Source organism: Tachysurus fulvidraco, chromosome 1 (assembly GCF_022655615.1).
Source record: "Tachysurus fulvidraco isolate hzauxx_2018 chromosome 1, HZAU_PFXX_2.0, whole genome shotgun sequence".
NCBI classification, from domain to species: Eukaryota; Metazoa; Chordata; class Actinopteri; order Siluriformes; family Bagridae; genus Tachysurus; species Tachysurus fulvidraco.
Genome location: NC_062518.1, coordinates 18,719,963 through 18,743,296, shown reverse-complemented (window position 1 = coordinate 18,743,296; position 23,334 = coordinate 18,719,963). Strand labels below are relative to the sequence as shown.

Below are 23,334 nucleotides of genomic sequence, written 5' to 3'. Positions count from 1 at the left end.
GTCTGAGAGAAATGTCGTCGCTCTGGATATTTCTCCGCCGTTTCCTCTGTCGCTGTGGCTTTACGTAGCAGTCATCTAGCTAACATCATCCTCATTTACAGTCAAATAAGAAGAGAGGGGGCTTTGGCGTGGCGACCGTATTTCCCGTGGTTGCCTAGCAACAGTGTTTTTTTCACACTGCGTAATTTGTTAGTGTTTTAACTCCAGCAATCAAAGGAACGTCGCAGTTCCTAACTGTCAGCTTGGTGCTAACGTGATATAGACAACTAGCATGATGGATGCAGCAGCAGTGACCAAGCAGACAAAAAAGCTGCTTATGAAATTAGTTACATGGTTTCGAACAATCGTATTGTCTGGAAAACACCAGAGTCATCGCTCATGAGGGTTGGCTTCATACCCAGGCTGAACATTTCTGAGCAAATTTAGATTCCATAAACATCATGAAATAAAACACCGATGCTCAAGTTGGGCCAGTTTTCCTCAGGACGACTTACTGTCGTTTTTACATCTGAGTCGTTTTCCTTTAAGGGCGAGTGAAGGACTTGAAAAGATGCTTTGAAGAAACGTCTGAGGTGCTGAAGGAACGAGTGAAGGAAAGGAGTGAGGAGATGGATGGAGTTCTTCATTTCTGAGTGAGATAAGCCCCGATGGTGAGGCCGACCGCCCCCAGTACCGCCAGACTGAAGACGGAGGTCGTCAAGGAAGGCCAAGAGCTGCTGAACAACGAGTCCTTTCTCCTCATGTACAGCTCCACAAAGGCATCCTGGGAAAATGAGGAAAGGAGAAAAAAATAAATCAGGATAGTACAAAAGTTACAAAAAAAAAGTATTAAATAAACAGTTTATGGCAGCAAAAAAAAGATTCACAAAAGTCCTCCATCAAAAAATTTTAATTTTATGAATATGCAAATTCTCATGGCTTGTATTTGCATACCTAAACCTGATTGGCTCTCAGAAGTTATGACACAGTAAAGCAAAACAAAAACGAACAAAACTGAAACGATGGATGATTTTCACACGTACATTTCTTCCATTTCATCAAAAAAAAACCATTTAACACTTAATGCCTCGTTGCACTGTGAGAGATTTGAGAAAATGTGTAACATAAAATCAATTTTATTTTTTACTTTGTGTTAATGTACCATTATCACTTTTGTATCACTATTACAGCACGGTTGAGTATGTGGTGGCTCTTAGTGATGTAATATCCTGTGCAGATGTATTTATCAGCATGATACAGTACGTGTCTTTACCTCCTGAACCGCTCTGGACGAGTAGATCTGTGGAGGTGCTGCAGGTGAACTTTTATCACCACAAGGTGTCGCCCGTGTGTTTACTAAGCGTGAAACACAACCCGAGTCTAATAACCTCACAAACATTCCAACTTTCATCATCATCATCATCATCATCATCATCATCATCATTACCATCTCTGGATCAGGTGAAGAGATTAAACTTATTATTGTCACAGGACTGGATTCGTTAAAAACAAGTAGATTCACAGACAGCAATCGTTTCATCGTGCAGGACGAGAGGAGAAGTGAAAGTTGCTTTCTCGAGCAAATCTGCAAGCCAGGTTTTAAAGTTAATCTTAAGAAAGCTGCAGTATCAAATAAGTCCTTCTCTGTTATAACAGAAAAACGTCCTGACATGAACCGACCCTCTGGATACCATTAACCATTAAACTGCCGAGAATGGGAAAGGAAACCAGTAGGCCAATCCCACTAGAAGTACAACAAGTGTGTGGTTCAAATAGACCAGTGGTTCTGGATGAACTGTATAAAGGAACTGAAACTATTAGGCTTATTAATTCTGGGCACAATATGTAGAGTACAGACAGTGAAATTCTAGCTGTTGGATCGGTGATTAGTCATTGGGAGTAATGGTGGTCAGGGGTTGGTCATTGTGAGTAATGGTGGTCAGGGATTGGTCATTGTGAGTAACGGTGGTCAGTTGTTGGGGTAATTGTGGTAAGGAATTGGTTGTTGGTAGTAATGGTGATCAGGGATTTGTTGTTGGGAGTAATGGTGATGATTAACAGGTCATGATGTATTGGTCTGATTAAACAAAGAGCTGCATGAGAGTTTGAACAGATTATCCAACTCAGGTTGGATGCGCACCATTTTTTTTTCTGCTCGCTGTCCCCCTGGTGGTGGGAATGTGAGTCGCATCATGATTTAAGCGTTAAGAACACACACAGCCTCTACGGAGTGTACTGGCGTGTGTCTGGCGATCTGGGGGGTCGAGAGATTGAAGATCCGCCTGCATGCCGACACACGCAGGAGACCAAACGTGCCTGATCAAAAACAGATGCTTTATCTTCAAACCGACACACACACATAATCACACATTCCATACACACACAGGCCAGTTCCAGTCATGTAACTCTGCCTTAAATGCTCTAACTTGGAAATGGAAAGTTCTTTAAAGTGCAGAGAGGAAAAGAGGATGTCCGGTAACACACAGCTGCTCTCATCTCGAAACAGGAGGCTTTGTTCTCAGCAGGATGTCTAATAGCTTCAACTGAAGTCATGAGGATGAGAGGGGGGAGGGGTAGAACGAGGTGGTGGAGGGGGTTTTGGTTCCTGTCGGTGGTTTGTATTTGGGAAGACGATTACGACACTATTACCTCATGCCTTACACAACCTCTCCGCTTTGCTGCCGCGGGTCATACAGGCCGACGTCAGCGCTCGAGCAGAACATAATGGCCTTTATTTACAGCAAGCTGTCCAGTGAAACTCAACTAAGTCCTGATTTTATTTTCATTTGTGCAAAGTCTACACATGCAAACCGTATAAAGTAAAAATATGGCACACAAATCAAACGTAGTCAATTAACCGAGACCTGTTTCGTGTCTCCATGACAGCAAAACAAATTTAGCCAAATGAACACATTTAACTTAACAGTGCAACTTTATCATCTCTCAAATTTAACAAGAAAGTCATTAAGATGCAATAATCATTAGACGCCCTTATCCAGAGTGACTTACATTTTATTCCACAGAGTAATTGAGGGTTACGGCCCTTGCACAGGGGCCCAGCAGTAGCAGCTTGGTTTGAACTCACACCCTTCCAACTGGTAGTCCAACACCTTAACCACTAAACTACCACATCCTCACTCAATACAGTACTCTTTTCACTGTTATGCTTTTCATATTTTTTCTCCAGAAATCATATTTCCTTCGATTCAACTATTAATCACCCGTTTGCTAGCAGCCGCTTTGTGAAGACGTTGCTAGTTTTCTGTTCTCAAAGTGCCAAATTTTCAAGTTTTCCTGCCCAAGCCCCAGTATTGTAAGATATGTCTTTAAAAGCAAAGGAAATTCCCCCAGTAAGAATGGGAGGAAGTGTTGTGAGTGGGGGGCACGGTGGCTTAGTGGGTAGCACGTTCGCCTCACACCTCCAGGGTTGGGGGTTCGATTCCCGCCTCCGCCTTGTGTGTGCGGAGTTTGCATGTTCTCCCCGTGCCTCGAGGGTTTCCTCTGGGTACTCCGGTTTCCTCCCCCGGTCCAAAGACATGCATGGTAGGTTGATTGGCATCCCTGGAAAATTGTCCGTAGTGTGTGAGTGTGTGAGTGAATGAGAGTGTGTGTGTGCCCTGCGATGGGTTGGCACTCCGTCCAGGGTGTATCCTGCCTTAATGCCCGATGACGCCTGAGATAGGCACAGGCTCCCCGTGACCCGAGGTAGTTCGGATAAGCGGTAGAAAAATGAGTGTTGTGAGTGTTAAAGACCTGACGTTTCCCTAACCCTAATCCCTAACTCCTAATCCCTAACTCTAACCCTAACCCAATCCTAAACCCCAACCCTAACTCTAATCCCAACCCCTAACCCCAATCCTCAACCATAACCCTAACCCTAATTCCAACTCCTAACTCTAACCCTAACTCTAATCCTAAACCTAACCATAATCCCCATTCCTAAAACCCAACCCTAACCCTAATCCCTAACCCTAACCCCAACTCCTAACCCTAATCCTCAATCCTAAACCCCAACCCTAACTCTAATCCCAACCCCTAACCCCAATCCCAACCCTAATTCCAACTCCTAAACCTAACTCTAACTCTAACCCCAACTCCTAACTCTAACTCTAACCCTAAGTGAGCCAGTGTTTTACTTTAAGGCTAAAGTGCTTGTTAGAGCCACTGCTGAAAAACACAACATCTGACTTCAGATGCATGTGATGGCACATGTGGAACTTTCTGCTATTCTCAAATCACTCAGGCATGAGGAGCTTCATCCTAAATCTGTTCCATCAGCTGATCAGTGACCAACATGTACATAACTGATTGACCTCATTTACGCTTAAAGGGGAGGAGCCATGCAAATCTTTTCCTCTCTTTTTTGCAGCTCTTCACAGCCGCCCCAAGTCGTCTTTATCTTCTTCTCTGTGTTTTCTTAGCAGTCAGCACACGTAGGCAGAGAGTCAAGTCATAAGAGACGGAACTGGTGGAAAAGGGAATCGGCTGAGTGTCATGGGACGGTGTAAGGAGAACATTGTGCTCTGTTTCATCATTTCACACACTCTCACACACACTCACTCACACACACTCACACACACTCACACACACTCACACACACTCACACACACTCACACACACTCACACACACACTGGTGGGATGAAGTGAAGCATGCCTGTTTTCCATTACACATCTCTGGTGTTGTTGGATAAATACGGTTTTGCAGCATCACTTGTCACAAGACGATGCTGCTTTTGCAACAAATCGAGGCTGCCGTGGTTCCCGGTGCTGACCTCTAACGTTATGTTCCAGGAGACATATTTCTCAAATATCCTGTAAAACATCCTTGAAAAAAGCGAAAAACAAACTAGATAAAATTACAGCAAACAGCTTAAGACAAACTCCCAGGACTCCCAGAAGTGGATAAAGTTCAAACAGATATCAGGGTGCACACATGGAAAGACCTTCCTCTACGCCACACTAAACTGGACGTTCTTTCATCTGGTGGCCTCCTGCTCCTGAAGCTTATCAACTCAGACAAGCAGTACAACATTGGCGGCCATGTTCCGGCAGGTCAGCTCTGATTTCAGGATGCGAGAGCAGGAGAGCAGAGAACAGCCAGCGGAGATGAAGGAGGTGGAGATTATCCTAGAGATTTTATCCTCAGAATGTTGTGACTAGCCGAAAGTGGACACTCGGGTGTACAATCCATCCTGAGATTGGAAACCCAAGAGTAACTGAAGGTCCTGGTAATAACGTTTCGTGTCTGATGTTTATGTCAAGGTTTAGCATCAACGAGATCCTCCAGATCTTCAGGTGATCTTCTGTGGTCTATAAACAAGAGCAAAACTTCACGGTAGAGCTGAAAGTTATCCTTTAGCAACGTTCCACTCCTCAACAAAATTGTTACCAGCAAAAATGATTGAGTTGCAGTCATCGATCCCCATCATACTACTGATATATAATAAACACTATTACCTTTAATTTGTTTATATGGAAACACAGTTAGCGTTTTGGCTATGGAATTAGGTTAGCTAGCTCGCTAATCCGTCTCATGGACTCAGAGCTGATTTTAGCTAAATGAATGAACTGAAATTACAACGTTAGTTTGAATTTCTGTGTTATTAGAGTCTGATTAAACTAACGTAAGAGTCAAAAAGAGTCATAATTTGCTCTTGTACGAAACAGATGCTAAGCTGCTAGCGTCGTTATCTTGCTGCTGATGCGGGAGATCATTTAGCGGAACAGCTTCATCAGCACAAAGGTTTAATAAGGTCAGCATTTGTCTCTCGCATCTCCTACGCAGCGCTCGTTTTACCTCAGAGTGTAATAAAAAGCCGTGTGGGATTCTTTCACTCGTGGTGTCATGGTTACTGCTGCGTTATTGCTTTGCTTTTCTCACAACTCGCTAGTTTTGGGGAAAATCCTGTTACAGGGTTACTCAACCGTACAGGACGATTTCAGACACATACCCTGACCTGATGTGTTCCAGCTTCGGTAGGGAAAATCTTTAGGACTCAATCACTCACTCACTCACGCAAATGTTAGCTAGCTCATTTTATTAGCCAACATTTAACTTTACCGCAGCACATGTTTTCGTTTATTTTCCGTCAAGCAGCACAGCACTGCCCCCTGTTGGTGGTATGGTTTATTTTTGTATTTGATTCTTTAATCTTGCTGAAGTTTAATTCAACACTGTATATTGTTTTGTGAGTTCACAAAAAATGTTAGTTTGCTGCTTCAGTGTAAGCAGTGTAAGAAATTGTTTACCTTCTCGTTATTAAAGCTGACAAATTTATTCATCGCTCCTCGTGGCCCGAAGTCGCTGCACTCAGTCTGACCCCATGGGAGCAGCACACACGGGGTTTAACGCTGCTAAACTGCACAGTGTGAAGAAGCAACACAACCCGGTGGTGTAATTAACACTTCAAAAAGGTGGGAACTTCCAGTGTAAACAGCGGTGCACCGTTTATACACAAACTGTTGCATCAGACATAACATCAGGCAGGTCCTAGACAATACAGTACAAAACAACCACGAGAGCTGGTTTACAGACGTGTACCTCTGTCGTCACATGATATCGCAAAACCAACCCGACGGCCATCATTAACTTTAAGTCTGACTAAATCCTCTAAACACCACTCCACGTTGAGTCTGTAATACTAAGCGCTAGTCTAGAATGTTCTTCTAACAAGGTGCGTATCAGAGTGACAGAGTAACGGCTACATCTCACGCTGATATGAGTTCAGGATTAATGACGCCACTGACGGCGCTGGTTCAAGTGCTGTTTCCATCACGTCATATCTCTGTTACGTAACAAACGATCACATGCAGACTTCCTGCATGGATTCATAATTTATGTCACTGGGGGGTTTTTCTGTCAGGTTTAAAGGCTCCTGCTGGTGTCGAAAAAGGTCAAAGATGTTTCTAGTCGAGAAAAGTCCGGAAATATTCTGATCTATGGAGAGAACGGGAAACAGTCATCAAAACAAAAAAGTTGCGATTCAGTCGGAGAAGTGTTTACGCCTGTATGAAGGCACAGGAAAGGATGCGGGTTTCTTTTTCAAAGACCGTATGTGTGTGTGTGTGTGTGTGTGTGTGTGTGGTTGAAACTCAGTGCTGTAAATAAACCAGACCTGCTCAGTCAGAGAATCTAATAAAGACACACTGTATTGTATCTGTGGAGTGAAAAGGGCAGGATGACACACAGGGGTGAACAAAAAGGTTTGCTGAATCATCTCTCTCTCTCTCTCAAACACACACACATACACCACACAGATTTTCCCTTGAATGCTCCCGAATGCCCTTTTCAAATCTAAACACATTTAGGTCCATCACAAAAGCAGCTAGTTATGACAAGTCTTATAATGAGCTAGCCTTTCGATCTTTAATAGCGAGCACCGCCGATGCTGTAATACACTCGCTCTGTACTATAGCTGCTCTATAACAGTTCTTTGTTATACACGTTTTATCTGATTCCTTTTTTCCTATTCATTATAGCGACCCTACAGCGATATGAACCTCCACGTAGGCAGTTCCTTCAGAAGAACCCTGAGAGCTTAAGAATCCCCTACTCACCCCCCCCCCCCAGAGAGAGAGCGAGAAAGACAGAGGGAGAGAGAGACTGAGAGAAAGAGAGAGAGACTGAGAGAGAGAGAGACTGAGACAGAGAGAAAGAGAGAGAGAGAGACTGAGACACAGAGAGAGAGAGAGAGAGAGAGAGAGAGAGAGAGAGAGAGAGAGAGAGAGACTGACTGAGGGAGAGAGAGAGAGGGAGAGAGAGACTGAGACAGAGAGAGAGAGAGGGAGAGACTGTACACAGGGTCTGTAGATGAGCTAACTTTTCCATGCTGAACACCAGACACGTGGGCTTTCATTACAGAGGAACGTCATACAGGCCAAACGTCGAGTCAGAGCGATAAGTGAAAAGCTAAATAAGTCCAAACAAGTCACACCAATGTGGTGGAAGTAATATTAGTGTAACCTTGAGGTTAGCAAGAAAAACACTGACTCTATGGTGTAAAATATGGTTCGGTGAACAATTACAGTGGGAATAATAATAATTATTATAATAACAAGAAGAAGAAGAAGAAGCAGAAGAAGAAGAAGACGACTCATGTCATTATTGTCATGTTAAAAAAAGGATTGCTTCTTCATTCTATGGTTTTAACAAAAGCTTCTTCTTTTTTTGAATAACATTTACACCTTTCCTCCTTCAGTCAGTATTTTCTATCCCTGATTTTTTCCCCACAGGTTAAAAGGCTTGTGTTTGTATTATGATCCCATCTGCTTTCCTGTGATGTCGTTAAAAGCCTCCGATGTAATGTTTAAACCCATATACACTTTGGTGAACTGTAGAGCAAGCGTTTCCAATTTGGTGGGAAAACCTTGCATCAGAATCCCCACTTTACATGATTTTGTTTGAATGCAAATACCAAATGCTTCCAGGAATTCTTCAGCGGTGCGCGCTAAGACGGTACGGCCCTTCGTTTAGGCACCGTTGGCTTCGGAGAAAAAAAATAAAGTCATATAATAGCATAATTTAGAGACGACGGCGAGTCGGCATGTGGCGTCAGGTTACGCTGTGACAGTTAAAGCTTTGATTCACAGGGTTTCAGGGTGTCTCAGTCACGCTACATCGTCTTGCCCGTCATCTCATGGTTGCCAAACAATGCAAATGGTTGAAAGATAATGAACCCATCAAAGTTGGGGTAATGAAACTCCTCCAAGCTCCAGTGAACATCACCCCCCCTCCTCCTTCTCCTCAGGTCAGGGTTCTTCTTTCATCATGAGAGCTTCTGGAGAAGCGCAGTAATGAAATCTTGACGTTTTTGGCAACAGAGTCCCTTCGAATAAGCTGCAGGCTCGCAGGCGGGTTTCAGGTTTTGAAATTTTTTACGGTGTTAAAATGGAACAAAGGGCAGATTGTGGTTAACGGATATGGAGACGTCTCGGGTTTAAATAAAGTCACGAGAGGGAGAAAATTTGTTTGATGTTCCACAGCCCTGGAGTGTGTCCATAGGCCTCATGGTCCTCAGCAGGTAAAGTAAGGTACAAGCCATGATGATTCTTGGCTGTGACTTTGGAAAACTGTCATTGGTCAGATAACCGAGTGCTTCAGCTGCATATTATGTTGAACGGAGATGGAGACTCGGGGTCTGGTGATAATCCAGCTGGATTTGAGGAGCACAAGCAAAACTCTACAACATCACTAACCTCACTTAGGTTAGGATTCTGTAGACCCCAAGATGCCTATTCCACAGCAAGGTATGAGGTAAAACTAGACAAACCCCTGTGATTTCTGCCCTAAGGTCTGTGTTCTACATAAGTGCTACCTTTGTCTGACGCTCTGGCATCAGGAAAGTTTCATCACCGAGGACGTTTCAAATCATCCAGACAGATGTCGGCAAGCACACGGAGCTTTCTCTTCTCTTCTCTTTCTGAAAGCAACCCTGGCAGGTTTGAGACGCAACATGTTCCAAAACAGTGTTTAATAAGGTCATCCTTAAAAATATCCTTGTTTGCCGTAACCCGACCGAAAACGTAATTTTTTTTTGCTTTAAGTCCGACCGATTTGCCGGTTGTAAATGTGCGTTAAGAGCGACCAATTATTTTTTTTAAATCTTCAAACAACTAATACAAAAGCAATAAAATAATATGAATTATATTTTAGTACGTATTGTAAATATATAAATTGGCCTACACACAGACGAAGGCTACGTTCTTTCTTTTAAATAAAAACCTGTGACGTCATCTATGTTGGTTACCGGATGTCACACTACGGCCTGTGCGTTCTCTCGTTCACTGTCACAGTCGACCGTTCACGCACGGTAATGATGGCTGCGGCTGCAGTAAACAAAATGTTCTCGGTCACCGTTCAAAGTCATACGGGTTCAGGCTCCATAATCCATCTAAAAAAGTCATTAAAACAGCTCGACACCGCTTAAACTTGGCACGAAGTTATGGAAAAACTGTCCAGCATCAAAATAAGGTTTGCGATGATGCGCCCGAAGGCACGGGTTGAAGACCCAGTCAGTGACGTCACGATATGCTAATTTGTTTAAAGTCACACCGACGTCATCACCGTCACCAAAACTGTTTTTTACTGTTTCTGCAAACCAAAATATTTTTAAGGTTGGCCTAAGGATGGAATAAATCCCTAAACAAACCCTGTTTATTTACAGAGAAAACGGACTGATACGTTTTAATTGCCTTTCGTGTGCGAGTCCCCATTTCACTCCTCCTTCCCGTCCTCATCTGTGGGCAACGAGGAAAGCAGGGAAAAGTTCACTCCACCCCAGCAACCAGCTGATTCCAGTCCAAAAAGCTGGATGGAGGAATTAGAAGAATGCGCTGTGCTTCAAGACAAACAAGCCCACTTTGTTTCCTGCGCGCTCTGATACAGCAGGAACACAAGCGCTCTGAAAAGACTAACGTTTACAGTCGTTACGCTGAGGGACGCTCTGCTCTTGTTAAAAATATCCAGAGATATTTGATGCCTGTCAAGTGAGCGTTAAGGAGAAAACGTGATGTGTCCGAGTCTCGATTAAAAAAAAAACGATTCTGCCGTATCTCCTTTGTACGAGCGTTACACAGCCCGAATGCTAAGAAACCAAACTTATGCTAACTAGCAGCTGGGGGTCTTAAAGAATGGGCTAATCATTAAACGAAAAAGATAATTATTTCCAATGCTGATGTCAATCTTACCGACACGTTCAATGAGCTCAAAAGTATCGGTGCCCTTGAAGTCGGAAATGTGTGATAAATCTGATGAAGAAAATTCAGAAGGTTTTTATTCAATAGTCCAGCGTTTGATTTTTGTGCGTGTGAGATAAATAAACGATACGGATTTAACTGAACGCAAGTAAATAATCCAGAATGAAAAGGATACAAATACAGATAGGTATAATATTTCCAAATATTTAGTTTATACAGTGACACACTACGTTTCCTCTTTTATCCTGACATTAATATCCAGTCGATTTTGCCTGCACTGACGCGTCTCGTACGGATCCTAATGATCGCTGATAATTAGCTGGTTAATTAATTTGTGCAAGTTGAAACAAAGTCTCCTGAAGGCATGAAGCGGACGCTACCTCGTCAGCAGGCACATGACGGGAAACTATGCGAATGCTTGTCACTGCAGTAAAGAGCAGTGAGAACTCGCTGCAAAGGAGTTCATATAGAACCAGAAAGGAACACAGGATTCAAATCGAGGCTTTGTTTCTCTGCAACATTTCTAAATGACCCAATCAGGCTGTCAGGGATGCTAACGTACGTCCTCTCGTCAAGGACAATATTAGATCGCGAGCGTTTAGAAAAGCGACTGACAGCACCGAAGGATGCTACCATTTATCTCAAGGTTGTACGAGACAGCAGGCAGTTAAAGCCCTGAAGGCTGCCGCGTATAAAAGTGCAGCTTTAACCAGCCCTTTTTTTCCCTCTTTTTGGAAAACCGTGCATCAAATTGTTCAGATTTAGTCATGGGTGAAGGCCACACCGCAAAAATAATTTGGCTTTTATTGTTGTAACAAGGAGAGGGAGATTTCGACATCAGTCTCTCTCCTTCGACTGCTATTTCTGAAGAAAAGAAAGCAGTAAAAAAATTAAGTGAATTGAGGAACGAAGGGGAAAAAATACAGACATTTTTCTGTTAAGTTCATTTGATCTGATCGTTTCCTTCCTGGTTCATTTCATATATGATCACATGATTTTCACTTGATGAACCTCTAATCTAATAAACCTTGCACGTGGATCCTAACCCTTCACCTCCCCTTGGGAAGAGCTTGGTTTGTTATAGACGGATAGGAGATGATACGAGCGTATGAGCACGGCCAGAAAGAGAACATTCATGGAGAAAAGAAATATTCCTTGTGGCTAAACTTTGTTGACGCATCCGGCTGCGGCCCACAGACTGGACAGGGTTGGAGACATGCGTGGTTAGTTAGTTAGGGCAAAGAGTAAAAAAAACAAAAAACAAAACAGTAGATACCAAATTCCTGGCCTCAGGAATGACAAACAGAGCAGACGACAATAGCAAGAAAGTCAGAGCAAATTGACTTAGTGTAGGCTTCACGTCAGGGAAAGCTACTCTACACAACTGTCCCTGTCAGTAAGCAGCGGTACAGAATCTGTATGTAGGTTTAGTCACAACTGGAGGCTCGTAACACTCTCAAATTCCAAATACCGGACACCAGGTCGAGCTGCGAGCTTCGCGCAAATCTCCTATTCACAGTAAATAAACAAATACGAAGCTACGAGAGATATGGCGGTTTAGCTGATGTTACAACAACACAGAAGCTTACATGGTTTTCCGCACAGATCTTAGATTCGCTTTCCTATTAGTGCGGAGCTGCTGTTGACGCCTTGTATGTCGTAAGCAAACCGCTCCCCTGGGCCCCTGATCGTCTGATGTGGTCTGGCTGTTGCCGTATCCACGCTCCTCCGTCTGATGTTCGCTTGACGAGGCGTCTGTAGTTTTCATGAAAGTTCCCTAACATAACAAAAACCCACCCCCGCTACGACTCAACCATTCTCTCCGAGATCAGAGAGCGCTAATAATCTGTGCTACCGCTGAAGTGCGCTGTGTTAATGTTAATGGCTGCCTCAAACCCTTTGTAATAGGAGAATGTGAGAACAACATGGTGTGTGTTTGGACTTTAAAATGAGCCTGGAGTTACAACCATTACGCACAATTCTAAATGCTTCTTCATAATGGACTCAGGGGTGAAGAAATCTCCAAGAATTTTAGGAATAATAAACGTATTAAAGTCTGTAAGCCTTTCTAATCCTGATTTTGTTCCACTTACAGATCCATGGTGATGTAGATGGTTCTTGTTTGTACATCGAGTTACTGAGGTTTGGATTAAACCCATTTGATTTAATCTTCCAGTCTCATCTTTATATGTTTCCTGAGTCCTAAAGCATGTAGGTTTTATTTTATTTTACTGGTTCTTGTATGACAAAAAAAAAAAGACAATTATTTCATTCGCTCATAAAAAACACGTCTAGACGCGGCTAAACCCGGCCTTCATTAGACGCATCAGAAATAACCGACACCCACTGGAGTTTATTACACCAATTAGACGTGAATTTTTTTTCTGTTCTTGTAAATTAACAAATTCAACATACTGTGAATAAAAACTTTAAATACGCTGCGTTCAAAATCAAGGTGCTCCACATTTCCATATTTACAGTATATCTGAATTCGGATTTAAATCCGAGACAGGGTGGAGGCACAAACTTTTGCACAAAACTACATGTAAAGTACAATGGACTGTACGACGTCAAACCCCCAGCGACAATCTGCGTTTTTTTTTTCAGCAGTTTTATCTCTCGAGCAGGAATTCCCATGGCTTATTCACACGCCACGACCCTGCTGTGCTCCGCAGCTAACAATACAACAGCACAGGATGAAGCCTGATCGTTCCAAATATAGCGATAGCAACCTCGAGCGTGACCTTTCCCTTGCTGGAGCTAGTCTGGGTGGGCTCTGTGCTGATGTCACTGATGTGAGTCTCAGATTTCACCGGCAGCTTGCTCTCACTGGTATGACGGGACATCGAGCGGTAAACGTCCTCTCACAAGGACCCAAGCAGACCGGCTGGACGTCCAGGGTCCGGTTCCATTTCCAGTGTGTCTCACATAACCCTGAATATTTCAATGCCCGTGTGGTCACCTGACACCGAACTCCACATGCAGAGTGTGAAACAGGAGGCCAGACGGATGAACCCGGTGTTTGAGTGAATGGCCGTTTAGTGTCAGACATTACTCGGCTCATGCATCTTTCACTAACATGTGTTCTGCCCTGCTTGTAGCCACAACACCACAACGTGATTCCTGCCGAGGCAGATCCACAGGGAACTCATGCGAGCTCATGTGGGTCTATCAGACATCTTTCTGTATTCCTGAGGCAAATGGCATAACACAATTAGTGGTGTGCTGTGATAAAAAGAGAATCCTTCCAAAAAAAGGTTCAACGTATCTCCAAGCCTTGCTTTGCTGAATAATTCCTTATCTCTTTACTTTTAGGTGTCGATCATCACGTCCCACACCGGTCCCTGCGATTGTTAGCTGTTACCATGGAAACTGTACCTCACCGGAACACGTTCCTTTACCGTAACTTGACAGTAAACCAGAACCCTTGAGGTTCTATTCGGGAACCCTTTCTTCCTGAAGTATCCAGCGAACCATCAAAGCTCATCGAGTCAAGCAGAAATTCGAAGCAGAGGTTCTGTCGTTCATGGCTGAGAGACACTCAGTTAAGAGATGTGCTGATAAGCTGATAAAACTTCAAAGAGTTTCTTTTTGAAGGTTCTACCCTCTGAAGTATGCTCTGGGTTCTACTGCCAAACTTAAACGTGAGTATGTGTGTGTGTATGTGTGTGTGTGTGTACAGTAGTAATGTCTATCCAGCTTCAGACGACAGACTTAACCTTGGTAGTTATCCTGTCTTCAATCATTTTCCAGAGGAAGTATAAAATTAAAAAGCCGAAGCCACACCCACACCAGACCTCTCAGGAAAGCAACACCCTGCTCGTCTGCTTTATTTATTCCCGTGGCCTCCAGAGACAGGCCTCAGAAATAAGCTTTGGAAGGGTGTGGAGGACTTGAGGGACAACCGTGTGTGGGATTAGTGCAGGTTTGGTGCTAACACTGTTTTCCTTTTGAACAATTACACAGTAGAACATACAGAACAATAGATCACTGGACCCCGTGTGCTGATGGACAACGCTTCTGTTTCTAGCCTCCACAACAATCACATGACCTTTTGTGAACCGAAGTGTTTAGCGGTTGTTCGTTTCAGACGACACCTTCAGCACGAACAGGTGGTTAACGAAAAGGTTATGAAGAGGAGGATGCTGTCAAAAATAGAACACATTAAACCCAAAAAAAAAGCCTGGCTCCAGACAAACCAAGAAACAACAAAACCAAATGAAGGCCCTGTGAATGTTTTACTCCTAAAAACCTCCTCAGCAAACAGGATTAGCGCAGAACATGCTAGCGTACCATGGTAACCTACTATTATAGCGTGTTAGCTGAAAATAGAACAGTAGCTAAGGAGCTTCTCCATAAATTAAGGCATTATAAATGTTGCTAGTTGATTAGCATTAACCGGTTTAGCCAAAGTATTTTATTACAAGTGTAGCTAACTGATAAAGCTCATAATTTAGTAGACTAGTAGATTAGTATTAGCATATTTGTTAGCTAAACGGAGATTACACAAATGAATTACTATTGGAGGTTCCTTCATTCATTCATTCATTCATTTATTTACTACCGCTTATCCGAACTTCTCGGGTCACGGGGAGCCTGTGCCTATCTCAGGCGTCATCAGGCATCGAGGCAGGATACACCCTGGACGGAGTGCCAACCCATCACAGCGCACACACACACTCTCATTCACTCACACACTACGGACAATTTTCCAGAGATGCCAATCAACCTACCATGCATGTCTTTGGACCGGGGGAGGAAACCGGAGTACCCGGAGGAAACCCCCGAGGCACGGGGAGAACATGCAAACTCCACACACACAAGGCGGAGGCAGGAATCGAACCCCCAACCCTGGAGGTGTGAGGCGAACCACTAAGCCACCGTGCCCCCCGTCTTTTAAAGTTGCTGAGAAAAATTTGTTTGGAAATCTGACGTCTGGCCCAGAAATCTTTGTTTCTACATTTCCAAACCATTCACTCGGTCATTTTTATAGACACTATATTATCTATCTCTAATAGCTTAATAAAATAAAGTTAATGAAATTGAACTGCTTGAATAAAAAAAAGAATGTTGATTACAGCAGTAGTACTCAAACAATAGCTAGCTTAATATCTTAACTAGCATGAGGTCCTGGAGGTACTCCACCTGCACCAGAGCTGTAACTGGGCGGAAACTTTACAGAAATTTTAATCCACACAACAAATAGCCTTCAGTTTCGCACTCGTCGGCATGTTGCACTGTATATTCTGTTTATGTCTGACATCAATAAACAGTGCTGAGGCTCTTTACATACGGAGGTCCTGAGGGAACGAGGAACAGAGCCGGAGTGTGAGCCACATGTGAGTTACTCTCAAGGCCTGCTTTATTCTGGCTAAATCTGCATAAGTAGGAAAGATCTGCGAGACGACAGGCTCTCTACTGATGACTGCAAACACACAACCACGCAGATGGAAAGTGGCAGAGAAAAGCTCCAGTCAGAGGAACCTGGCAGGGGAAAACTTGGCCTGGACCAACGCTTCCAAACACACATTCACACTCAGTCACCAGCTCCAAACAGCCTTTAAATGTCAGTGTAGCTGTGTGTGTGTGTGTGTGTGTGTGTGTGTGTGTGTGTGTGTCATATGAGAATGAGTGTATTCACAAAAAGATATTGTTGTACAGGTTCATCTGCTTAACCGGCTAATGTCAGTGCTAGCATTTACAAACATGGTTACTAAGTTAAAATGAACACTTTTTCTCAAAACTACATTTGTTTAATTTACTTAACACAATACTATTTCACAGCTAGCTCGTTGCTAACCTGTTAATTACAACGCCTAATATTATTTATAACTTGTTATTAGCCTGTACAATGCTAATCTGTGGTGTAGACAGTTTTGTACATGTTTACTATAATGATGGGTCCATATTTTCACTGTTTGTTATCAAGCTAGTTTATTATTTACTAGTCTACCTTAATGCCTTAGACCGTTTACTATAAATGTAAAGCATCGTTGAGACCATTAAATGTAGCAGTAGCTTGTTTACTTCACTGCTAGCTCATGGTTTAGTCTGTTTACTGTAATGCTAGCTTTGGCTTACCTCAGATAGTTTATGGTTAGTCTGTTTATCAGCATTGTAATTTAGGGTTTTAAGCTCGTTAATGCCGTGTAGTTCGTTTGATGTGATAAAGCATGAGTAGCAGTTAGCTGTTGTGTTCGTAGCGTAGCACATTTACACGGTTTATCGGTTATCGCATTTTGGATGGCACAGTTTCGTGAAATAGCGTCCGAGTCAGAGTGTGTTCATTATTATAGTTTCCACAGAAGAGCTATAAAAGTGTGTGTGTGTGTGTGTGTGTGTGTGTGTGTGTGTGTGTGTGTGTGTGTGTGTGTGTGTGTGAGAGAGTGTGCGTGTGTGTAAAATATCTAACCATCTCACTCTGTCAGTTCTAAATTTTCTCCCTTTCTCCTTATATCAGCCATGCAGGTGTACGGCCGGCGAAACAAAGGCAGCACACACGCATTATAAACTTAAAGTCATCCCTAAAGGTGTATAATTTGCAGAGGGTGCTGTTATTAAGATGCACGAGAGCCTCAGACCCCCGTAGCATGTAAACTCCCACTGCTGTGCCGTGCCCTGGCCTGAAATCAGCAGTGTTAAGTGTGTAATTTAAGAGGCTTCCCACGCAGCCAATCATCCAGAATAGCCTGTAATGTTGCACAAATAAACACAGGTGCAGCTCGCCTTTCCTTCTGCTCTCTCCCCTATTACCCTGTCACGACTCTAGGGCACAAGGTAGGGGCTTTCCAGGTAAATTGAAAGAGTAGGTGCACATCTGTTTAGTGGAGATGTAACAGAATAGGGATTTGTCTGTAAAGGTGTGCAATAGGACTGGGACCCTGCAGGACATGACAAGAAATGTGTGTTGAACTTACATCATTCTTAGTTACCTGACAGACCCCGTCAGGTCTCAGGGCTACACATCAGGCTTCAATGCAGCAACACATCCACGTGTTTGGAGCGGTGTCGTAAAGTCTAGTCCGACAAAACCAAGAGCCAGCAGAGACATGGAAAAAACACGAGTCAGATTCCCATCCGACATCAGACACCGAAGGGGGGGAAAAAAGGTGTCTTAACTTTCTTCTAAAACCAAACACTAACAATGTCGCCGTTAAAAACCAGACAATGAACGAACAGTTCTTTTTATTGTTGCAGCTCAAATAATCCGTCTTTCGGATAAAGTTTCAGCATTCCGTGGGTGACAACAGAACGAGCCGCAAGACGAAAATGCCATTTATTTTTAAGCAAAACTGTGGAGGGAAAGAACGAGGGAGGAGGGGGGTTGCGTGGACGAGGTCACGGTTTGTGCTCTCACATGTCCAAATGTCAAGCTTAAGGTTAATGTGTTCTCTCCTCTGTCTGTTTTTACAGGATGGAGGGAAAAAAGCACATTCTTTCTCTCCAAGGCTTTCCTTTTAAACCAGTTTTAAAAGTATTGGCCCCCTTCTAAACTCTGTACCACTGAAAAGATGTTAACTGGCCAATACAGATAACACGAATACAACAGAAATGAAAACTTAGGGCTGGGGAATCGTTGAGTAGATGGAACGCTGGAGAAAGCTTTTAGTGTTATAACTGGCCTGAATTTCCTTGTTCTCTGAGGAAATGGTGTTAAACGAAGCACATCTTCTCTCCTTCACTTTTAAACACACCAGACCTGCTACAGCAATGTCTGCTTGAGAAGTCCAGCCATCACTGGAGCTCTGTATCATGTCTCCTCCACTTCCTGTTAGGCAGACGTGCTTAGAGACAAGCATTCAAGCTATCAAGCTAATGTACTCTGCTTTGTACTACCTGTGCCTTTTACCACAGCACTGCTGGTCTGATTGGTCAGAAAATGGTGATTAATTACTTATTAACGGTCACAAAACAAGAGCAACACGAGGAACATCAGGAACAAAACGGGACCCGAACCCGAGCTCTGTGGTGAACGGAGCCGTGAAGAGAGGTATGTTCAAATGATTAGGGCATGCTGTATTCGCCGGATCTCAGCGTGGCCTTTTTAGGAAGAAATCCTGCATATGTCTCACATATCATAAATTTCAGGAATACAAGCAGCCAAGAATGATCTCCGCTATGCAGGTGGTCTGATTATAGTCATTCAGAACAAACCTGGTGTTGGGATCATCTACATCTCTCTGGGATGCGTGAAGCACTTCCTGTATGTCTGATCTTGAGCGTTGTGATGGTGGATTGTGTTACTAGTACACGTGTAAAGCTCAGGCTTTCGTGTGAGAAGATATTTTTATTGTTTTGATTCTACACAAACCGGTTGTTTGTCCTTTTCGACAGGAGGCTCCATCAATCGTTACCTTTTAAATCGCCGCCTCAGTCCAAATCGTAGTCGCTCTGATCGACTGAGTCTCTCCACCCCCCACCCCCCACCCCCACCCCTTCAGGATGTGCGAATGTATCGTCCGCATCAAAACGGCACGCGTTTCTGCAGCTGTACCATCCTGTGATCTTCATGTACACCGTATCATATGTGTCGGTTATACATTCTGTCTTTTGTTCTCCGTGTACTTTCCTCAATTCGATAAGGGTCACATGACCTACTGCTTCAAAGAGCTGCGTGATGATTTAACCGCACTGGAAATCCCTCTCACGAGCACGGTGGTCAGGTCCCAGTCTTTTTTCCAGGAACAAAAAAAAAGTTCAAAGATGCGAGAGCAAGAAAGATGGTATAAATCTATTCCTCCACCTTCGGGCTGCGACGCTTTGATATAAGACACGAGTGTTTCTTAGCCTTTCCAGGACTGGAGGTGAATTTTAATCGCGCTTTCCTTTAACGTGATACGCTACCTGTGTACGCCACAAGATGAAGACTGTGGACTTTTATTTTGTTTATCTTTGCTAACAGATAAAAACATGACAGGATGTGGGTGGTGTAATGAAGCAGACACACTGTTTCCACCACTGCGACCATGAGTCCGGTCCTGTTTCCATTACAACCTTCAGCACATTGTACTGTTTAACTACTTATAGTTATATTTAATGCTGTGAAACACGTTAGTGCTTATTAACGCTTACGTTATGTCCGGCTGACACTGGGATTAAAATTACAGCAACGTGTCATTCCCCGACACGTGTCCCCTCTGTCTTCTCTGTCCCCTCTGCCTTCTCTGTCCCCTCTGCCTTCTCTGTCCCCTCTGCCTTCTCTGTCCCCTCTGCCTTCTCTGTCCCCTCTGTCTCCGGTGCAATCAGAATCAGAACCTCACACACACACACACACACACACACACACACACACACACACACACACACACACCCACTCACACACACACACTCACACCATCACACGCACACACACACCATCACACACACACACACACACCATCACACACACACACCATCACACACACACACCATCACACACACTCACACACCATCACACACCCCCGAACACATACACACCATCACACACACACACACACACACACACACACACACACACACACACACACACACACACACGCACCATCACACACATTTACATACACACACACACACACACACACATGCACCATCACACACATTTACACACACACACCATCACACACACCATCACACACATTTTTACACACACACACACACACACACACACACACACACACACACACACACACACACACACACTCATTACTGAGCCAAAACCAGGAGAATCATCACAAGCTCCTCATCAGCTCCACACACCAGCTCCACTCTGCCGATAATAATAATACACAGCTAATAATCCAGGACCAAATTCTTCCTCCTACAGCTTTTACTCAACAGTCTGATCACAGGATTTGAGTTAGGATAAAATAAAGACAAACAAAGATCCAAATTTTACAAATTCTCCAATTTCAGCATTACATGTACCTTATATCTGTTTTGGTTCTTTAGTAACAGCTCATTCACAGGGACTTGTACTGTGGTTTATTTACCACTCAGGGAAGGAGTCTCCAGTGTCAGCACTTTGGAGTTAAAGCTGTAAGATTAAGTTCTCTAAGGGTTTGCTTTTTTTGTTGTTGTTGTTTTATTAACTTTGATGTTTAACGGTGATCCATAATAACGCTCTGTTACTTTGAAAGAATCGAATCCCGAGGATGACGAAAAAGTTCCGAATCTTTTTTTTAGAGGGTATAAAAGATTTTACCAGCTGTCTATATAACTTCAGCTAAATCTTGGTGGACGATAAAAATTGTACCAAATAGTTTCATTTACACAAATCACAGTGCCAATTAAAAGAGTCGATTCAGCACGTGATTCCCTTTAGGAAAGTGATTCAAAAGGTTCAAATGATTCGTTTATAACAATCGACTCAAAAGTTTTATGCCTTTGAAATATGATAAGGAATTCCTTTTTTTTCTTTCTTTTGTATGCAATTCAACATTCGACTTCACAAAGTTAGGAAACATGGAACATCGTTTAATTTTCGGTTCTTTTTAGCGACTCAATTTGCAGAATCGATTCACAAACACGAGCCAACGTCACGACTCGATTCACCGACTAATCAGGATGGAAAGGAGTGATGAATGATACCTGAGTGAATCACACACTCACACACACGTCAGGTGTTTGTTCTCGGTGTGTTTATTTTGACCGACTCGGTTATTTTGAATGATTCTTCTGACAGAATCGATTACAGACCTACTCGACTGTTATAAAAGAATCGGTTGACCAGAGCCGGGTTGTTGTGACACATTGACGTACCCATCCTCCGTTCTCCTGGATCCAGCCGTTCAGCGGACCGTTCAGGTATTCGGCCATCCAGCGCGCGACGTTCTCAGCGCACGCGCTCCTCTCGGCGTCCGGCGCGCACTGCACACACACCATCGCGCCAAACTCGAAAAACGCCACGACGCGACCCCAGTTGATCCCGTCGCGGAACAGCTCGTCCGCCACCGCCGCGAAGCGCCTCTGCTCTGCTCCCACAGGGGTCTCGCGCAGGCGCTTCGTCATCTCCGCAAAGTCGGGTCGGTACAAGCTTTCCAGTTCATCACCGGCCTCGCGCAGAGCCGTGTGAAGAGTCACGCGGTGCGCGCGCTCCTGCTCGTCCGGACTGCTCGCGTGACACCGATGAAACTCCCGAGCGTGGCCGTTTTTCGACAGTTTGTGGTTCAGATACTTTTCCACGATGCGCCGGTTTTCGTACAGGTTTCCGTTCGCCATGTTCGGGCCAAGTGACGACTCAGTGTAGACCGCGATTACAGTCCGTCACGTTCAGAAATAACGGATTAATCTGCCTTCCCACGAGGCGTAAAACAGGCGTGTATATATTCACGTGCATATCTTGAGGGGGTTGGGGGAACGTGCAGCGCGTGCAAATACAGTACAGAGCAGAGCAGAGCGGTGCGGTCTCGCGCTGGAACAGATCTACGGAGAGTTCTCGGTGCTTCAGGAAAAAGCAAACGCCCACTTTTCTCCAGCCAGCCAGAGAGAAGGGGAAAGAATCTGTGAAAGCGTCTCAGGAAGTGTGTCCGCGTGCGCGAGCGTGTCACTCGGTAACGACTGTCAGAGCGAGTGTGTGTGATTTTGTGTGTGTGTGTGTGTGTGTGTGTGTGTGTGTGTGTGAGATAGATAGAGAGAGAGAGAGAGAGAGAGAGAGAGAGAGAGAGAGAGAGAGAGAGAGAGAGAGGGTGTGTGTGTTCCCCTTACACGCACGTGCAACAGAAATTCAGTCAATTTCAGTCAATTTCCCCTGGTACAGAATATCCAGATACATCAATAGCCAATAAATACATAATCTCATTTCCCGAAAACGACACACTCGATTTGTTTGTTGGGTGTCAAAACATTTGCATACAACTAAATATTACATTTAAGTACATTATTATATATTATATATTATAAACATTTCAGTGTTTTGTTTTGGGGTTTTTCACACGGGGCACGGGAACACTGTTGCTAAGCAACCACACAACTGATGTAAAGTAGCGCGTGAGTGTTTAAGTTACTTTGCAATCATCTGTCGTGTGTAAATACTGGAATATCATTTGGAATATCAATAGCATCCACTGCTAATCCGACATCTTTGGGCTCTGTCCTAATGACACGTTAGCTTTTAGCATCGCAGCTCAAAAGGAACGCTAACTACTAGCGGCGATGCTAAATGTAATTAAAGTGTAATTGTCCTGAAAAATAGCCATTATTTCGTATTTATCTCACAAATCTGAGGTAAATGTTGATGTTTTTGGTTGTTATAATTCATTTCCACTACCACTGGTCACTTAAAGCTTCTTTCTTCACTTAATTGTTCCTGAAACTCAAATATGAATCCTGGAAGCCATGTTGAATACATATGCATATAGCTTAAATTAACATATTAATGAGGTCATTTGCATAATGTTTTTCCCCCTTTCATTCTTGTTAAAGTTTCTGACGTTGTAATATCTCGTGTATGACTCAGTAGGTTGAGAGAAACCAAGAGGCAGAAAAAAATATGCTTCAGATATGTTTTATTTTAGTTTGAACCCTTTTCTTTTCTGCCCCTTATTTGAATATTAGACATGCAGTGAATGCGGAGGCTCATGAATAGTTAATTGCATGGAAGGTGATGTGAGACACCTAGTGGACTCTGGGTCTTATTAATATTTTTACACTAATGGAACAGATTTATTTAACCTGTGTTTATA

The 23,334-nt window shown here is 43.6% G+C and overlaps 1 protein-coding gene across 1 annotated transcript in view; it reads right to left on the bottom strand.

The window, feature by feature from the left end:
* Window positions 1-22,227, bottom strand: part of bcl2b (BCL2 apoptosis regulator b) — a 22,249-nt gene extending 22 nt beyond the window's left edge. The window contains exons 1-2 of the mRNA XM_027142465.2: window positions 21,413-22,227; window positions 1-763 (exon numbers count right to left, since the gene is read on the bottom strand). The exon at window positions 1-763 is cut by the window's left edge and continues 22 nt beyond it. Coding sequence (XP_026998266.1) covers window positions 623-763; window positions 21,413-21,871 — 600 coding nt within the window. The 5' untranslated portion in view covers window positions 21,872-22,227 and the 3' untranslated portion in view covers window positions 1-622. The remainder of the gene's footprint in view (window positions 764-21,412) is intronic.
* Window positions 22,228-23,334: the final 1,107 nt, after the last annotated feature.